We start from the raw sequence: 15018 nt of genomic DNA, 5'->3' as shown, positions 1-15018 counted from the left end.
ACAGATACACGTGGTTACAACGAGATTGCTCGTAAACAGTTGATTCAGTATATTGAAAAGGAAGTTGTAAGCGAATCAAAAATTTTCTCTGTCACTTATTTGCAAGATATATACATTTTATTTTTGCAAGAAGTCTATGAGTCTGAAGGAAAAGACTTCCCTGAAAACCTGATAACGACTAATACTCTAAGACAATATATGGAAATACATCTGAAAAAAAAAATTAAGTTTGAATATTTTTCAAAGAAATGGTTTGTTATGTCAGTGAATACGGATTTAGAAAATATCAATGATGATGAAATCCTTGACATAATTTTTGAGCAAGAATGTCGTGAATTTGCAATTAAATATAGAAAAAAAATCTTGCAAATTAAAAAAAAGCCTTTACCAGATTTTCTTGACGCTGAAGCTCTAAATAAGGGTGAATGCGACATTCCAAATTGGCTGAATGTGTTCTGGAAAACGGCATTGAGTGGAACTAAAGTAGAGACCGAAAGAATCGAAAGATTAACCGCGTGCTTGGCATCCGATTCGATTTATTCCATTACCAAAGGTAATATAAAGCCTCGTAAACAAATTATTTTTGGTATGTCAATGAAAAGTCTTACTGGCAATGTAAAGGTAATGGAAATATTAAATAGGTGCGGTTATTCAATCAGCTATTCAGGTTTAGCGGAATTAGAATCTTCTGCAGCTTACTCGTGCATTGCGAATGGACAAACGTGTCCTTCGGGCATAATTCCGACTTCTTCCTTAGCATGTGGAGTCGCTTGGGATAATTATGATAGATTCGTTGAAACACAATCAGGCAAAAATACACTTCATGATACAGTTGGAATCGCTTATCAGGATATTCCTGCAGCTAACCATTTGATTGCTCAGGAATCCCATAACAGCTCAAACGTTCAGGAACAAAATTTAGCACTGAATCTTCGAAATAAAAGTAATCGAAGAAAAAGATCTTTTGAGTCGTTTGAAACTGAAAATTTACCACCAACGAAACAAAAACGTCCTGAATTTATCTCAAATAATAAAGAATCTGCGAGCACTAATCCAACTACTACTGTAAGTTTAGAATCTACGAACACTGATCCACCTACTAGTAACGAAGAATTATTTATAAATGAAGATAATACCCAAGGCGTAGAAACATCTTCAACTTCAGATAACGAAAAGTGCGTTTTACTTTTCAAACAAATAAACTTTTGTTGGATTTTTTCCCACAAACTTCATCTACAGAATGTACCTATGTGGGTAGGATACAATGCAAAGATTTCTAACGATAATTCAACTATTCAAAAAATAGATTATTTGACCCAAATCAATGATTCTCCTACAGATCCACGAGTCATAAAAGAAACAATGCGTCTTAGCTTAAAAATTGCTTCTGAGTGTGGAAAAAAATACTTCAATGTTACTTATGATTTGGCCATTGCTAAAATAGCTTTAAAAATTCAATCAGCTGAAGAAGAATTCAAAAATCTATTTATTCATTTAGGATCATTTCACATTATGCTATCGTTTTTTAAAGCTGTAGGCAAATTCATTAATGGATGTGGTTTAACAAACATGCTTGTTGATGCCGAAGTTTTAGCGAATGGATCTATAAATACATTTCTTACTGGTAAACATTTTAATCGCTGCTGTAAAATTCATCCAATAATTTCACTTGCACTTCAACTATTGCACGTAGAATTTTTTTTAGAAAATAAACAGTATGATTTAGAAACAATTAAAACCTACTTAAAACATTACTCAGAAAATGAAAATGAAAATCCAGTGATAAATAATGAATTATGTCACAAAATTTTTGAAGATTATGCACAATTTAAGAAAGATACTTTACAAGGGAACCATGGAAAGACACCTCAAATTTTTATGATGTACATACAATTGATAGATTATTACCTAATGCTTGAATTTAGTATCCGAACTGCTAATTTTGACATTTACAAATATGTCTTGGAAAAAATGACAAACATTTTTTTCGCTTTCAATCATCAAAATTATGCCAGATACTTAACCATATATTTAAACAAATTAGAAAAGATTGAAGAAACTCATCCTGGTTTGATACAAGAGTACGGAGATTGCTTCTTTGGCATAAGAAGGACCACAAAGCCATTTTCAAGAAACCCCATCGACATAACACTAGAACAGACTATAAATGCACATGCTGCTTCTAGATCATCAGGCATTATAAATATGACAAATTCTGTGGGTGCTCGGCAAAAATGGGCTATTACCCATTCACTGCGTACTAACATGATTTCGAAATTAATGGATTTCTGCAATTTGTATTCAAAGGATGATATAACCAAAGATTTAAGGAAATCTTCTATCTGTCACAGCAATAAAAATGTTGAAAATTTGTTAACTATAATACAGCAATGTACGAATCCTTTTTCAAGCAATTTATCTCAAGAGAATTTGTACAATATATCTTCAGGGCAATCAGTATCTGAAGATATTTACACATTCTTATCTAATATTGAAACTACAGGAGAGCTGCAACGAATTAAATTTATTACTGAATCTCAAATAGACCCAGAAAGGTTTGACAAGGCTATTTTAAAAAACACTGTTGTTAATTTTGCTTCAAAATGTGTCAAAAAAGTAAAAATTAATGGAAAAGTCAAAGAAGTTACCATTCAAAGAGACATTTTTGGAAGATTATTGTATGCGTCGCTGCAAAGCCATATAGATCTAAAAGAAGCGTTGAAATATCCGCTGACGCCTATTCCATTTTCTTTATGCCACTCTGACGGATCTATTTGTAAAACCCAAAAATCAGTGATTTTCGAGGAGTTGAAGTCATATCAGGTAAACCTTTTTAAGAAATAAGTATAGTAAAATCTGCCATATCCGGATCAATGTGGCGACAGACCGATCCGGATATGAAAAAATCCGGATATCAAAACCACTTCTTTTATAGTCTCTGAAACGTTTTCTCCTTCATATATTTCAGTAATCAGCGCTGTCAATAACGTTCGTCGATGGACACGTTTTATAGATTCTACAATACATTATTTCGCCATATTTTAGTTCTTTTGGGTCGGTTGCATTGTCCAACAGCAGGACTGCCTTTCTCCGGGGATTTTGGTAGATACGGACGGCAGAACCACCTGGATATGGGGAGGTCCGGATATGAGCGGGTACGGATGTGGCAGGTTGTACTGTATTTAAAAAAATTAAAATTAATATAAATGTTTAATAAAATCAATTATTAACAATAAACTTTTTAATTTACCAGGAAGAGAATGGCAATCCTCCGAAAGCCGATATCCATATCTACGATGGCTTCTATTTGCTCCACACATTGAAAAATGTACCTAATACATACGGGAAAATTTCAATGTATATTTTTAAGCTGTTGGTATCAGATAAAAAAGAAGTCCACATTATATTTGACAAATTCAACGATCCAAGTATAAAAGATTATGAACACCGCCAAAGAGGAGAGGATGATACCGTTCATAGCGTGCATAAAAACAATAAGCGACCCTCTGATTTTGGGAAACTGTTAAGAAGTAAAAATTTCAAAGAAAGTTTCGTTGAATTTTTAATCGATGATTGGACTGATGATTGTTTTGTTATTTTATGCCAAGATAAAATAGTCAAGTTAAGTTATGGAACTTCCTGTTACTCTTACCAAGTACATGAAAATCATATTAAAAAAACTACAGATTACAACTTATGTTGCTTTCACGAAGAAGCAGATACCAAGATTATGTACCACATATGCCAACTGCCTAATAATTACAACGTTGAAGTCCATTGCACTGACTCGGATATACCAGTAATTATTCTTGCAAATATGAAATATTTAAAAGCAGATATTCAAATTACGGTAAATATGTGTTCGAACAAAAAAAGAGAGTATTTGAATATGAATAAAATTTACCAAGGATTAGGTGACAAATTAGCAAGAGCCCTAACCGTTTGTCACATATTTACGGGTAATGATTTTAATCCAGCTTTTTACAGAAAAGGGAAAAAAAGACCATTTGCCATACTAAAAAAAAAACAATCGTATCAAGATGCTTTTATGCAGCTACTAGAAACGGTGCCGAAATATTTGGATACAGAACACGAAGTATTTAAATCTATTGAAGAGTATGTATGCCAAATATATAGTTTAAATACAAAAAATGATATCGATAAAGGCAGATTCGAAGTATTTGAAAGAAAATATAAAAATAAAATGAAAATGACAAAATTTGGAGAAAAAAACCTAAAAGGGTTCGACGCATCAAATCTTCCACCAACCAAAAAAGAGTTATTGCAACATATAAAACGAACCATTTATATCAGTAACGTGTGGTGCAATGCTCACCTGAGGCGACCTACAGACCTTGATATTCAAGAGTGCGGGTGGTTAAATATCGATGGCAGCTTTGAGTTTTTTTGGTTCGATGGCGAGCAGTGTCCCACATTCCGAGAGATAGCTGCTCATTCAGGTAATATATTTATAATTACATTAAAAATTTAATCTATTACGCTGATATTAAGGTTTTTCTCTGTATGTCTGCTTTTCTGCTTTTTTATATTTTAAAATTTGATATTTTAAAGAATTTTAAAATTAAACCATTTTTATTTAAAAAATCGAAACAATTACTTGCATTAAGTCCATTTTACTTAACTTTTAACTACACGCGGTGGCGTATTTTGAACGCCAGATATAAGAATTCTACTGAAAATATATTTAAAAAATTAATTTTTGACCTAGTTTATCTATCTAACCTATCACTGGAATGTGCTTTACAATTGGTTTTAGTTTCGTTGGAATCGGCGTTCTGAGAAAGCCGTAATTACCAGTTTATTATTTGTTGTTTATGGTGGTGTACAAAATACGCCATGATTGCAGTAATGTACGTAATTCTTTCAATAATTGTTTTTTAGTCATTATGGCACAAAATATATTTTTCTTTATAAACAAAACTTTTTCTCATGTAAAAAAATCATGTTTCAAAAAATTTTATATTAATAATTTTATTTTTGATTAGGTTCCAGCTTGAAATCCCAATTGACTTACTGAGAAGGAACTCAAAGCATTCGCTAATGCCGATTAAGGTTAATAACAAACAACTAAGTGTATTTAAAAAAAAATAAACAAAACCGTTGCTTTTAAGTGGTGCCAAGCCAAAAAGTACGCCACGCGTGTACTTATGTTATGACATGATGCGCGAGTAGTTAAAGGGAAAAATGCTTTAGTTTAATAAGTCTAACAGTTTTCATTACTTTTTTTTTTAATAAAATGTTTCATTTATTAGTTTCCACTTCTGATGATCAGGATGAGGGGGAGCCGTCTTCCGATGAGAGTGAAGATGAACAAAATTTGTACCTATCTGAAGATTCAGAATTTGAAGATAACGATAATTAATCAACAATTTATGTATTTTTAAGAATTATTTGTTACATAATATTTGATGTTTTTTTCATTGTATATGTATACAAGAATAAAAAAACTGCTAAACGCCGTAAAAATGAGTGGCGCATACAATATTCCAGCTACAAATGAACTGATATAAATATTACGTGGCGCAAGAATGTATTTTCATTTTGATCGAAAATAAAATTCTAGTTTTATTTTAAAAGATGTTTCCATAATCATGCTCATTTGTAGCTGGAATATTGTATGCGCCACTTATTTTTACAGCGTTTAGCAATTTTTTTATTCTTGTATCAGGAGTTTTTCAAAGTTATTTATAAATTAAATGTATGAATTTAAATGTATTGTTTCTCGATTCCACGTTTAGTCAAGGGCGGATCTGTTTTGAGATAGACGTTGAGAGGTAACTCAAATTTTTTTGCAGAAATTGCTTGAAAATAAATCAAATAATATTATTTGAGTTATCTTCCCTCTCAAAAAGGTCCGGAACATTGTTTAAATAATCAAAATGTCAAGAATTGAAGGAAAAATTCGATTTTTTTCTTCGTTTTTGATTATAACTTTAAAAGTATTCATTTCCGAGAAAAGTTGTACTGACATAAAAGTTGCGTAATTCAATTTACTACAATATAGAATTGGTTAAAAATTTAAAAAATAGTCACCCTAGTTGCAAAATAGCAATAATTGCGAAAAAACCATACAAAAACAAGTATTCGCATTTTACGTTTTTCAACCATTTATGCTACACTTAGGACCTTCATATTTCATCCAGAAAAACTTTATGATACAGTAAAACAATACTGTAAATTTCATTAAGATCGGTTCAATAGATTTTGCAAAATAAATTTTGCAATATTGCTTTCGGAAAAAAAATTCATTTTTTCAAAATGTTACAGGACTGAAAATAAAGCAGATAGCAAGTTGAATTTTTTTTTCCTTATAGAAGTGTACTGTACCTTTCATTTGCAATTTTCAAAATTAAAATCGATTAATTACCACGGCGTCAGAAAATTTTTGAAATAAACAATAATTTTTGGTGCTACGCGCAGGACAGCGGTGTTTGATTCACACAGGTTGATTTCCACCAAAATTTCTTCCAATCTTTATCTAATATATTATTTTCTTACTCTATATTTTATTGTATTTTAATTTTTTAATTCCACAAAAATCAAACTTATTTTATTATTGTTTGTGAAATATTGTTTAAACAATTGCATATGTTTAAAAATAATAAACTTTTATTATTTAAGTTAAAATATATGAACAAAGAAAGTTTTTGCTAATAAAAGTGTTATTTCAAAGGATAGAGTATGTGTTTTTATTTTGCAATAAACAAATTTATTTATTTATATCGAAATGTCATAATAATTAAAATGTATCAATCATTATCAAAGGTCATTGGAATGCCCAATCAGAGCAACCTATCCGCTGACCTGCGCGTAGCACCAATAATTAATGTTTATTTAAAAAAATTCCTGACGCCGTGGTGTTAAGCGATTTTAATTTTGCAAAATTGCAAATGAAAGGTATAGTACACTTCTATATGCAAAAAAAAATTTCAACTTGCTATCTGCTTTATTTTCAGTCCTGTAACATTTTGAAAAAATGAATTTTTTTTATGAAACTGGATTGCAAATTTTATTTTGCAAAATCTATTGAACCGATCTTAATGAAATTTACAGTGTTGTTTTACTGTATCATAAAATTTTTCAGGGTGAAATATGGAGGTCTTAAGTGTAGCATAAATGGTTGAAAAACGTAAAATGCGAATACTTGTTTTTGTATGTTTTTTTTCATAATTATTGCTATTTTGCAACAAGGGTGACTATTTCTTAAATTTTTAACCAATTCTATATTGTAGGAAATTTAATTACGCAACTTTTATGTCAGTACAACTTTTTCCGGAAATGAATACTTTTAAAGTTATAATCAAAAAACCAAGAAAAAAATCGAATTTTTCCTTAATTTTTTGACATTTTGATTATTTAAACAATGTTCCGGACCTTTTTGAGAGGGAGGATAACTCAAATATTATTATTTGATTTATTTTCAAGCAATTTCTGCAAAAAAATTTGAGTCACCTCTCAACGTCCAAATGTACTAATATTTTTACAGATGCGCCCTGGTCTAGTTAAGATAAATGGTCGTCTTTCTACCATTATCTCTCAAATGATCTAGTGTCCATCGAATATACACTATACGAAATAGAATAAAAAAATATTGGAATGACCGGTAAATGAACTTGATTGCTCTATTAAATTTAGCGTCGCAACCACTACAACTAGTGTATTTTCGGTTTTCCTGTCTCTCCTTGAACCCAAGATATATACCCCCAAAAAATATGCCGTTTTGTACCTACCAAGTCCTATAGCTGGCTTATGGGTGGTCGAAAGTCACAAGCTATACCGGTTCTGAATCGGTCCTGACCCCCTCTTGAAACATAGAAAAGAAATTCAGATCGGTATAACTTTTCCACAAACATGCACACATACAAAACATTTTTCCCTTTTTAAATAGAAATTGAATAAAATTTCTGAGATCGGTAACTTTTGAATGGTATATACAATTTTCAAAATGACAATGGGATAAGACAGGGAGATTCCCTGAGTCCTCTGTTGTTCAACCTGATCATGGACGAAATAATAAAAAAAGTAAGAACAAAAAAAGAATACCAAATGGGAGAAAAACCACTTAAAATAATCTGCTATGCAGACGACGCAATACTAATCTCTCAAAGTGAAGATGATTTACAACGTATGCTGCACGAATTTAATATAACCGCTAGAAAATTTAACATGTAAATTTCCCTAAAAAAGACTAAATGCATGGTTATAACAGCAGATCTAATAAGGTGTAAATTAGAGCTGGAGGGTCAAATAATAGAACAAGTCATGGAGTTTAAATATCTAGGCATCACACTATGCAGCTACGGAAAGCTCGAAACAAAAGTGGAAGATCAGGTGAATAAAGCAAACAGAGCCGCAGGTTGCCTGAATGAAACAATATAGAGAAATAAAAACACCAGAAAAGAAGTGAAAGGCAGAATTTACAAAAGAGTCATCAGACCAATAATGACATACGCGGCAGAAACACAACCTGATACAGAAAGGACAAAAAGAATGCTATAGAAACAGCAGAGATGAAAACATTGCCAAAAATCGATGGTAAGACGCTGTGGGATAGAGTTAGAAGTGCAGATATATGAAGGAGATGCAAGGTGGACAACATTAATAACTGGGTGAAACAGAGGTGTAACCAGGATGATCCTAAGGGGGAGTTACGTCTACTTGAAGGTCTCTGGGGGTATGGAATAATAATTGTGTTAAGCGTATAGAGCTCAAAGTACATCCAAAATGGGGGTTATAACCCCCAAAACCACCCCCTGGTTACGCCTATGGGGTGAAAAGCAGAAGAGTAGAATGGAACGACCACATAAGCCGAATGACAACAAATAGAGTAGTAAGGACGGTCAGAGAAGGTTCCCCAATAGGAAGACGATCAGTGGGAAGACCACGAAAAAGGTGGAATGACAACTTACTGGAGGCACATTGAAAAACAGACATAGTAATGTCTATATAAAAGAAAGAAGAAGAAGAAGAAGAAGAAGAAGAGAAGAATTTTCAAAATTAAACATGCTTTGGAAAGGTAATGTTCAGTACTATAAGAAGCTGTAAAGTCGGACTTAAATTTTCGAAATTTTTGGAAGTTTTGGGGACGAGAACGAAAAACAGACTCTAAATGGGACGTAAAATCCACACCCTTGGACCAAAATGGATGGTTGACATATATCTCTTTGCCTATATTTTAAGATTGGATTTGGCCCAATTTTTTCAATTCAGTCACATTTAGAAAATCGAAAATTTCTTGTATAATATAGTGTCGCATGTACGGGAACAGCCGTTCTCTGGGATATAAAAAAATAATAAGCATCAAGGAGACCAAAGCGAACTATAAACAATTTTTCTCGGTTAGATCTACATAGATCAAACTGAAAATTTGTAGAAATACACCTTATAATATTTATAAGGACGTAACGTAGAGAACATTCCTTCTTCTTCTTTCTCATAATCCTTAGTGCCCTTCAGGGCGTCGGATGTCGGGTTCCGCCTTGTAGAGAACATTCTAAAATTTTAAAAAAAATTTCCGAAATTTTCCCTCTTGTCGGAAAATCTTTTTGGAAAATTTTGTGTATAATTCTTTGTCATGCCCTTTTAATTGTAGTACTTAGCGTGTGTACCAATTTTTAGCTAAATCGATTCAAAAGTAACCGAGAAACACTGTTTTAAATTTTTTTTTTTTGATAATACCTCTTCGTCGATAGCCTAAAAGAATTAAGATTTCTGTTAGTTTGCCCCAACATTTTTGTCAGACAATTATATTTTTTGTTTAAGAATATAATTACTTGTAACCTACTACTTTTGTCGGAAAAATGGTTGTAAAGATAAGGGATGCACGAAGCCAGCATAATTTGAAAGTATACTTTACTAATAAAAATAAATTTTTTGTCCGACTGTAGAGTTGCCCCAATATTTTTGTCCGAGACATTGATTTTTTGATTAAGAATATAATTACTTATAACCTACTAATGTTGTCTGAAAAATGGTTTTAAAGGTAAGGGTTGCACGAACCCAGTAAGGTTTAAAAGACAGTTTATTAATAAAAATTAAATTTTTTGTCCGACTTTGGATTTGACCCAATATTTTTGTCGGACACTTAGATTTTTTGATTTGGAATATAACTACTTATAACCTGATAATTGTGTCGGAAATTTTTTTTTATTTCGAGAAAAAAAACTACAGAACGATGTTTGTCGTTGTTCAAGGAGTATGTACACAAATTATCAGATCACAATTTTTCTAAAATTTTCCCTCTTGTTGGAAAATTTTTTAAGAAAATTTTGGGTTCCGATCTACGTCATACCCTTTTAAATGCTTTACTTAGTGTGTGTACCAATTTTCAGCTAAATCGATTCAAAAGTAACCGAGAAACACTGTTTTAAAATTTTTTTTTGATAATACCTCCTCGTCGATAGCCTAAAAGAATTAAGTTTTCTGTTCGTTTGCCCCAACATTTTGGTCAGACAATTATATTTTTTGTTTAAGAATATAATTACTTGTAACCTACTACTTTTGTCGGAAAAATGGTTGTAAAGATAAGGGATGCACGAACCCAGCATAATTTGAAAGTATACTTTACTAATAAAAATAAATTTTTTGTCCGACTGTCGAGTTGCCCCAATATTTTTGTCCGACACTTTGATTTTTTGATTAAGAATATAATTACTTATAACCTACTAATGTTGTCGGAAAAATGGTTTTAAAGGTAAGGGTTGCACGAACCCAGTAAGGTTTAAAAGACAGTTTATTAATAAAAATTAAATTTTTTGTCAGACTTTGGATTTGACCCAAAATTTTTGTCGGACACTTAGATTTTTTGATTTGGAATATAACTACTTATAACCTGATACTTGTGTCGGAAATTTTTTTTTATTTCGAGAAAAAAAAACTACAGAACGATGTTTGTCGTTGTTCAAGGAGTATGTACACAAATTATCAGATCACAATTTTTCTAAAATTTTCCCTCTTGTCGGAAAATTTTTTAAGAAAATTTTGGGTTCCGATCAACGTCATACCCTTTTAAATGCTTTACTTAGTGTGTGTACCAATTTTCAGCTAAATCGATTCAAAAGTAACCGAGAAACACTGTTTTAAAATTTTTTTTTGATAATACCTCCTCGTCGATAGCCTAAAAGAATTAGGTTTTCTGTTCGTTTGCCCCAACATTTTTGTCAGACAATTATATTTTTTGTTTAAGAATATAATTACTTGTAACCTACTACTTTTGTCGGAAAAATGGTTGTAAAGATAAGGGATGCACGAAGCCAGCATAATTTGAAAGTATATTTTACTAATAAAAATAATTTTTTTGTCCGACTGTCGAGTTGCCCCAATATTTTTGTCCGACACTTTGATTTTTTGATTAAGAATATAATTAGTTATAACCTACTAATGTTGTCGGAAATATGGTTTTAAAGGTAAGGGTTGCACGAACCCAGTAAAGTTTAAAAGACAGTTTAATAATAAAAATTAAATTTTTTGTCCGACTTTGGATTTGACCCAATATTTTTGTCGGACACTTAGATTTTTTGATTTGGAATATAACTACTTATAACCTGATACTCGTGTCGGAAATTTTTTTCTATTTCGAAAAAAAAAACTACAGAACGATGTTTGTCGTTGTTCAAGGAGTAAGTACACAAATTATCAGATCACAATTTTTCTAAAATTTTCCCTATTGTCGGAAAATTTTTTAAGAAAATTTTGGGTTCCGATCTACGTCATACCCTTTTAAATGATTTACTTAGTGTGTGTACCAATTTTCAGCTAAATCAATTCAAAAGTAACCGAGAAACACTGTTTTAAAATTTTTTTTTGATAATACCTCCTCGTCGATAGCCTAAAAGAATTAGGTTTTCTGTTCGTTTGCCCCAACATTTTTGTCAGACAATTATATTTTTTGTTTAAGAATATAATTACTTGTAACCCACTACTTTTGTCGGAAAAATGTTTGTAAAGATAAGGGATGCACGCAGCCAGCATAATTTGAAAGTATACTTTACTAATAAAAATAAATTTTTTGTCCGACTGTCGAGTTGCCCCAATATTTTTGTCCGAGACTTTGATTTTTTGATTAAGAATATAATTACTTATAACCTACTAATGTTGTCGGAAAAATGGTTTTAAAGGTAAGGGTTGCACGAACCCAGTAATGTTTAAAAGACAGTTTATTAATAAAAATTAAATTTTTTGTCCGACTTTGGATTTGACCCAATATTTTTGTCGGACACTTAGATTTTTTGATTTGGAATATAACTACTTATAACCTGATACTTGTGTCGGAAATTTATTTTTTATTTCGAGAAAAAAAACTACAGAACGATGTTTGTCGTTGTTCAAGGGGGATGTACACAAATTATCAGATCACAATTTTTCTAAAATTTTCCCTCTTGTCGGAAAATTTTTTAAGAAAATTTTTTGTTCCGATCTACGTCATACCCTTTTAAATGCTTTACTTAGTGTGTACCAATTTTCAGCTAAATCGATTCAAAAGTAACCGAGAAACACTGTTTTAAAATTTTTTTTTGATAATACCTCCTCGTCTATAGCCTAAAACGATTAGGTATTCTGTTCGTTTGCCCCAACATTTTTGTCAGACAATTATATTTTTTGGTTAAGAATATAATTACTTGTAACCTACTACTTTTGTCGGAAAAATGGTTGTAAAGATAAGGGATGCACGAAGCCAGAATAATTTGAAAGTATATTTTACTAATAAAAATAAATTTTTTGTCCGACTGTCGAGTTGCCCCAATATTTTTGTCCGACACTTTGATTTTTTGATTAAGAATATAATTACTTATAACCTACTAATGTTGTCGGAAAAATGGTTTTAAAGGTAAGGGTTGCACGAACCCAGTAAAGTTTAAAAGACAGTTTAATAATAAAAATTAAATTTTTTGTCCGACTTTGGATTTGACCCAATATTTTTGTCGGACACTTAGATTTTTTGATTTGGAATATAACTACTTATAACCTGATACTTGTGTCGGAAATTTTTTTCTATTTCGAAAAAAAAAACTACAGAACGATGTTTGTCGTTGTTCAAGGAGTAAGTACACAAATTATCAGATCACAATTTTTCTAAAATTTTCCCTATTGTCGGAAAATTTTTTAAGAAAATTTTGGGTTCCGATCTACGTCATACCCTTTTAAATGATTTACTTAGTGTGTGTACCAATTTTCAGCTAAATCAATTCAAAAGTAACCGAGAAACACTGTTTTAAAATTTTTTTTTGATAATACCTCCTCGTCGATAGCCTAAAAGAATTAGGTTTTCTGTTCGTTTGCCCCAACATTTTTGTCAGACAATTATATTTTTTGTTTAAGAATATAATTACTTGTAACCCACTACTTTTGTCGGAAAAATGTTTGTAAAGATAAGGGATGCACGCAGCCAGCATAATTTGAAATTATACTTTACTAATAAAAATAAATTTTTTGTCCGACTGTCGAGTTGCCCCAATATTTTTGTCCGAGACTTTGATTTTTTGATTAAGAATATAATTACTTATAACCTACTAATGTTGTCGGAAAAATGGTTTTAAAGGTAAGGGTTGCACGAACCCAGTAAGGTTTAAAAGACAGTTTATTAATAAAAATTAAATTTTTTGTCCGACTTTGGATTTGACCCAATATTTTTGTCGGACACTTAGATTTTTTGATTTGGAATATAACTACTTATAACCTGATACTTGTGTCGGAAATTTTTTTTTATTTCGAGAAAAAAAACTACAGAACGATGTTTGTCGTTTTTCAAGGAATATGTACACAAATTATCAGATCACAATTTTTCTAAAATTTTCCCTCTTGTCCGAAATTTTTTTGGGAAAATTTTGGGTACAGCTCTACGTCATACCCTTTTAAATGTTTTACTTAGTGTGTGTACCAATTTTCAGCTAAATCGATTCAAAAATAACCGAAAAAATCTGTTTTAAAATATTTTTGGATAATACCTCCTCGTCCATAGCCTAAAAGAATTAAGTTTCCTGTTCGTTTGCCCCAACATTTTTGTCAGACAATTACATTTTTTGTTTAAGAGTATAATTACTTGTATCCTACTACTTTTGTCGGAAAAATGGTTGTAAAGATAAGGGATGCACGAACCCAGAATAGTTTAAAAGTATAGTTTATTAATAAAAATTAAATTTTTTGTCCGACTTTGGATGTGCCCCACTATTTATGTCGGGCCCTTAGATTTTTTGATTTGAAATATAGCTACTTATAACCTGATACATGCGCTGAAAATTTTTTTTTAATTCGAGAAAAAAAATACAGAACGATGTTTGTCGTTGTTCAAGGAGTATGTACACACATTATCAGATCACAATTTTTCTAAAATTTTCCCTCTTGTCGGAAAATTTTTTAAGAAAATTTTGGGTTCCGATCTGCGTCATACCCTTTTAAATGCTTTACTTAGTGTGTGTACCAATTTTCAGCTAAATCGATTCAAAAGTAACCGAGAAACACTGTTTTAAATTTTTTTTTTGATAATACCTCCTCGTCGATAGCCTAAAAGAATTAAGTTTTCTGTTCGTTTGCCCCAACATTTTTGTCAGACAATTACATTTTTTGTTTAAGAATATAATTACTTGTAACCTACTACTTTTGTCGGAAAAATGGTTGTAAAGATAAGGGATGCACGAACCCAGCATAATTTGAAAGTATACTTTACTAATAAAAATTAAATTTTTTGTCCGACTGTCGAGTTGCCCCAATATTTTTGTCCGACACTTTGATTTTTTGATTAAGAATATAATTACTTATAACCTACTAATGTTGTCGGAAAAATGGTTGTAAATAAAAAAATTTCAGGAAATTGACATCTTCGGCGCGTCCGACTGCGCATATGCCCCGTGAAAATTGTCCGACAAGGTTACCACATTATTGTAAAAAGGTTTTATGATAGATACCGTTAAAATTATCGATGTGGTAATAAATTTATTATTTTCATAAATTTGACATATTTAGCGTGTCCGACGCGTCATATGCCCCAATATTTTTGTCCGA

At 31.3% G+C, this 15018-nt stretch overlaps 2 protein-coding genes across 4 annotated transcripts in view; one reads left to right on the top strand and one right to left on the bottom strand.

The window, feature by feature from the left end:
• Positions 1-5749, top strand: part of LOC126886572 (uncharacterized) — a 24560-nt gene extending 18811 nt beyond the window's left edge. The window contains exons 5-6 of one of the 2 annotated variants that reach the window (XM_050653520.1): positions 3254-4460; positions 5274-5749. In XM_050653520.1, the coding sequence (XP_050509477.1) occupies positions 3254-4460; positions 5274-5383 (1317 nt within the window). In that variant the 3' untranslated portion in view covers positions 5384-5749. The remainder of the gene's footprint in view (positions 1-3253; positions 4461-5273) is intronic. The other variant, XM_050653522.1, reaches the window with a different exon arrangement.
• The window catches only part of LOC114325383 (neuropeptide-like 1), a 290871-nt gene that overhangs the window by 152981 nt on the left and 122872 nt on the right, over positions 1-15018 (bottom strand). The window lies entirely within an intron of this gene.

The sequence above is a fragment of the Diabrotica virgifera genome, chromosome 6 (genome assembly GCF_917563875.1).
Source record: "Diabrotica virgifera virgifera chromosome 6, PGI_DIABVI_V3a".
NCBI lineage: Eukaryota > Metazoa > Arthropoda > Insecta > Coleoptera > Chrysomelidae > Diabrotica > Diabrotica virgifera.
The sequence above is the reverse complement of the archived record's forward strand: the minus strand, read 5'-3'. Positions and strand labels throughout refer to the sequence as shown.